General features: G+C 41.3%; 1 protein-coding gene across 1 annotated transcript; it reads right to left on the bottom strand.

Annotated features, from left to right (window-relative positions):
• Positions 1-2060: 2060 nt before the first annotated feature.
• LOC115796599 (Fc receptor-like protein 5) lies at positions 2061-3690 on the bottom strand. The gene is made up of 6 exons (XM_030752965.1): positions 3660-3690; positions 3546-3581; positions 2850-3107; positions 2525-2770; positions 2273-2449; positions 2061-2158 (listed from the first exon to the last, which is right to left on the bottom strand). Exons 1-6 carry the CDS (start codon positions 3688-3690, stop codon positions 2061-2063), a joined length of 846 nt encoding a protein of 281 aa, XP_030608825.1.
• Between the last annotated feature and the right edge of the window lie 271 nt (positions 3691-3961).

Raw genomic sequence — 3961 nt, 5'->3', positions numbered from 1 at the left:
ATGATTGAGTGAAAGTGTTGTGGTTTCCCCTTAGTCCTGATCATCATGATTATAATATATTATTTCCTGTGTTTCAGTAAAGAAGCAACATAAAGTTTTCAATGTTAAAATGAAACATGAACATGAATTAAAGATGAAAAGCAAAAAAAAAAAAATCTACAACTGACTGCAGAACCTGAGGTTAACAAGCTCGATGTGGTTTTGTGCTTCTCTGTTTCAGCCACTCACATGTGGTCAGAAAGAGACTAAATAAACTGTGTGGCTGCACAGCATCAGAGTCCACGTCACACTGTGGTTAAAGTTTGTAAAGTTGTGAAGCAGAGAGAGCTGCACACACTGAGCTGTGTTAAAATACTGCATGTGGAGACGGCCATGATCCCCCATAATGTTCAGAGGAAACTGTGTGATGTGGATCTCTGAATATCTGAAATACAAATGTTCATAAATCAGATTCCTGCTCACAGACACTCAGAGCTGATAGAAAACATGGACACTGACCTGCTTTAACTCTGATACTGAGTCTCAGAAATAGCTGCAGGTGTTTCCTGATTGTCTCAGCTTCATTATGACTGTGTTCATTTCAGCTGATGAAACATTCAGGGTCTCCACACTTAAACTTGTGAGATAATGAAAAAAAGAGTTGGACAAAAATTTGAGGAATAAATGAGGCTGCAGCTGCTCAGAGACACAGAAACACACAATGATCCACGTGTCAGCTTTCAGAGCTTTCAGCTGTTTATTTATTGCATGTAATAAATGCAGACTTTCTCTCTCTGTCAGTGCTGCTCTGATGTAAAAATACTTCTAAATATTACAAACACATTCAGTTCTTGTAACATATTCTTGCTCTGCTCTCAGCTGTGATGATGGAGCTTCATGTTCTGAACCTGCTTCATATTTACAGTATTGATTTTCCTCCTGTGTCAAAGGTCAGAGTGAAAACCATCATGTGATGCTGGGGAAACTGAACTGCCTTTGCTGCCACCTGCTGGATACACTTATACAACACTTTGATCCAAAGTCTGTGCAGAGAGACTGACTGGATCAGTTCAGATGCTGCAGGAGGTGTAAGTGAGGAGGTTTGAGGAGCAGTTCATTGGAACACAAATTACAAATTACTTAAGTAATTAAGTGAACTTGAAAAAGAACACATGAAGAGTGTTATTGAAACAAAAAAATTAAAAGCAGCTCAGAGTTCATATTTATCTGATAACATTCATTACATGTGACAGAAAGAAAATGTTATACTTATGTTCCATACCAGAAAATAGTGAATAACTTGTTTGAAATCATAAGTCAATTGTTAATAATTTCATGATGAACTCATTTACAAATTTACAAGGTTTAAGTAATTCCAAAGTTATTTTCTTGTGGTATAAATTTGCCGCTGTGGTGTAATACAGCAGTATGACCAGTAGATGGAAGCAGACTCGAAATGCAAGTCAAGGTCACTTCAAGCTCCACTTTCTGCTGATTCAGGAACAGGTGAGGAGATGAGAAATGATCCACAAGTCCAGGCTGACTCACATGTTCATGTAGTTGCAGTTTAGACACCAAAACACTTCAGGACTCTGAGGTGAGTGAGAGGCAGACGGAGCATACACCTGGAAGTGTCAGTCAGAGCCATCAGGAGTCCAGTGATGATCAGCTGATCAGGAAGATGGAAAGAGGAAATGCCAAAATATCTGACCTAAAATTATTTCTTGTTTATTTTCTCCCAAAGAACATCATCACACCCTCTGAGCTTTGTTCCAGCCACAGCAGGAGAAAAACACCGAGACAGAGGAAATAAGAAAATAAAACAGGATTTAGCTTGACTTCTGACAACAGTTGCAGGTTAAATTTAGAGATAAGTGGAATGGTATGTATGCTACATTAGTCACAGAGGTGCAGTGGTACACACACAGTGTATGATGGATGTCCTCCTCTGAGCAGGAATTCTTGTTGATACAAAAATATCCAGAGATGAACATCAGAGTCCAGTTACTGAAGTGATCTCCACAACAGAGGTGGAGAGGACAAAGTTAGTGAGACCCACAGAGACACAACAGAGCTCTGATTCAGAAGTGATGCTCTGTGGTGACATCATCATACTCCTCATCCATATCCCATCCCTGCTCAGGCTGAGTGGGTGAGATTGAGGCACAAAGGCCATTTCCTGTAAAAATAATATGTAGAACATGTATCAGTTTTTTACTCACGAAGATTTCAGACAGAGAGAGGAGTTCATCATCGGCATATTGATTGATCAGTGAAGGATTCTGAGTGTTACCTGAGGCTCTGTGTCGATATAAAGACACCATCAGGAGAGTGGAGATGAAATACGGACAGAACACCACCAGATGGATGAGCAGTCTGATCACAAGGTGGAGGACGGAAGAATCAGGGGGCAAAGATGAGGTGGTGGACAGAGCAGTGGTGCCAGGTGGTGCTGTGGTTGTAGGTTTACCTGCAGAGAGAATCCCACCTGTTCAGGTGAATGTGTGGATGAAATAAGAGGTGAAATCAGAGTGAAGCTCCTCACCTGTGACAGTGATCCAGCTGGATGGAGACTCTCCATGACCGCTGATGTCACACTTGTAGAGGCCTTCATCAGACCTGGAAACATGCTGGATGGTCATGTGACCTGTAGGCTGCTTCCTGATGAGGGAGCCATCTTTATAGAAAGCAGCTGGGAGGTTGGAGGGAGTGGTCTTTGTTTGACAGAGCAGAGTGACGTCATCTCCCTCCATCACAGGGAGGACAGGACTCTGCAGGATCACTGATCCACCTCAACACAGAGACAAACTACAGCATTTCATCCATTTACACACAGCTTCATCAACACTAACTCCACACACTCAGCTTACCAGAGACTGTGAGGTTAACCATGTTACTGATGGCACCCTCTCTGGACTCACACCAGTAAACTCCACTGTCTGATGGATAAACAAGCATGGTACAGGAGGAATTAGCTGATTTTCCCCACTGATCACACTTTGTCCTGTTTTCAGTGCTTGTGTTTCTCCTCAGAGTCCATCCAGCAGAGCTGTCGTCCTCCTCACAGCTCAGAGACACAAAGTCTCCTTTAAAGAACTGAGAGCTGCTGGGACTCACAGTCAGATGAGCTGCGAGGAAGAGGAGAGGATGTACATATATAATAAAGAAATGTCTCAGTAATCAAACACTTTTCACAACCAATGAACTCCTCATACTGACTGCCTTTTTCTGTTGAACTTCACTGTTTCAGGCTCATTAGTTTAATTAATCAACTCTATATTTTCTGTATCCATTCACTATCAATACTGAATGGTTTATACATCAAATAATCTGTCTTGCAAGAGACATTTCATTATGGAGCAGAAATCTTTGATTTAGAGGATTATGTGTATTTCATTGAAAGATGAAATGAACTACTTTAGACTGTCAGGAGGAGTAAGATCACACTGACATGTTTGTAGAGGAGTCTGTCTGCAGTTATCTGCTCCATGTTCTTCATAAATGTGTCCCACAGTCTGCTGTCAGAGTGATTGAGGTTTAAAGTGTGACAGAAGAAGGTTACTGACCTTGGTTTGTGCTGCAGCTCAGCAGTGAGATCAGAACTAAAGAGAAATTAAACTCAGGTCAGAGTTTCACATTCAACGAGACAGCAGAGCCATGAAAACACAGAGTGAACTTACAGAGCAGACACAGCAGAGACGAGTCCTCCATCCTGCTGCTCACTGACATCACACCAACACTGAGACCAGCTCACAGCAATAAAACCCTCCTCTTCCTCTTCCTCCTCTTCCTTTGTGTCAGACATCATTCCTGTGATGCCTTCACTGACTATCCGACCTTCTCTGACAGAGTTTATTGCAACTATTTGTTAACAATTAAAATGCAAATAAAATTATTGACTTTATTAATGAAAGTATTGATTTTAATATATTTCAGATTAAGAGAAACACATTGTGTCTGTAGCTGATAGCTGACATGCTTT

This window comes from Archocentrus centrarchus, chromosome 18, assembly GCF_007364275.1.
Source record: "Archocentrus centrarchus isolate MPI-CPG fArcCen1 chromosome 18, fArcCen1, whole genome shotgun sequence".
NCBI classification, from domain to species: domain Eukaryota; kingdom Metazoa; phylum Chordata; class Actinopteri; order Cichliformes; family Cichlidae; genus Archocentrus; species Archocentrus centrarchus.
Note: the sequence above shows the minus strand (reverse complement) of the source record. Positions and strands in the feature narration are given on the sequence as shown.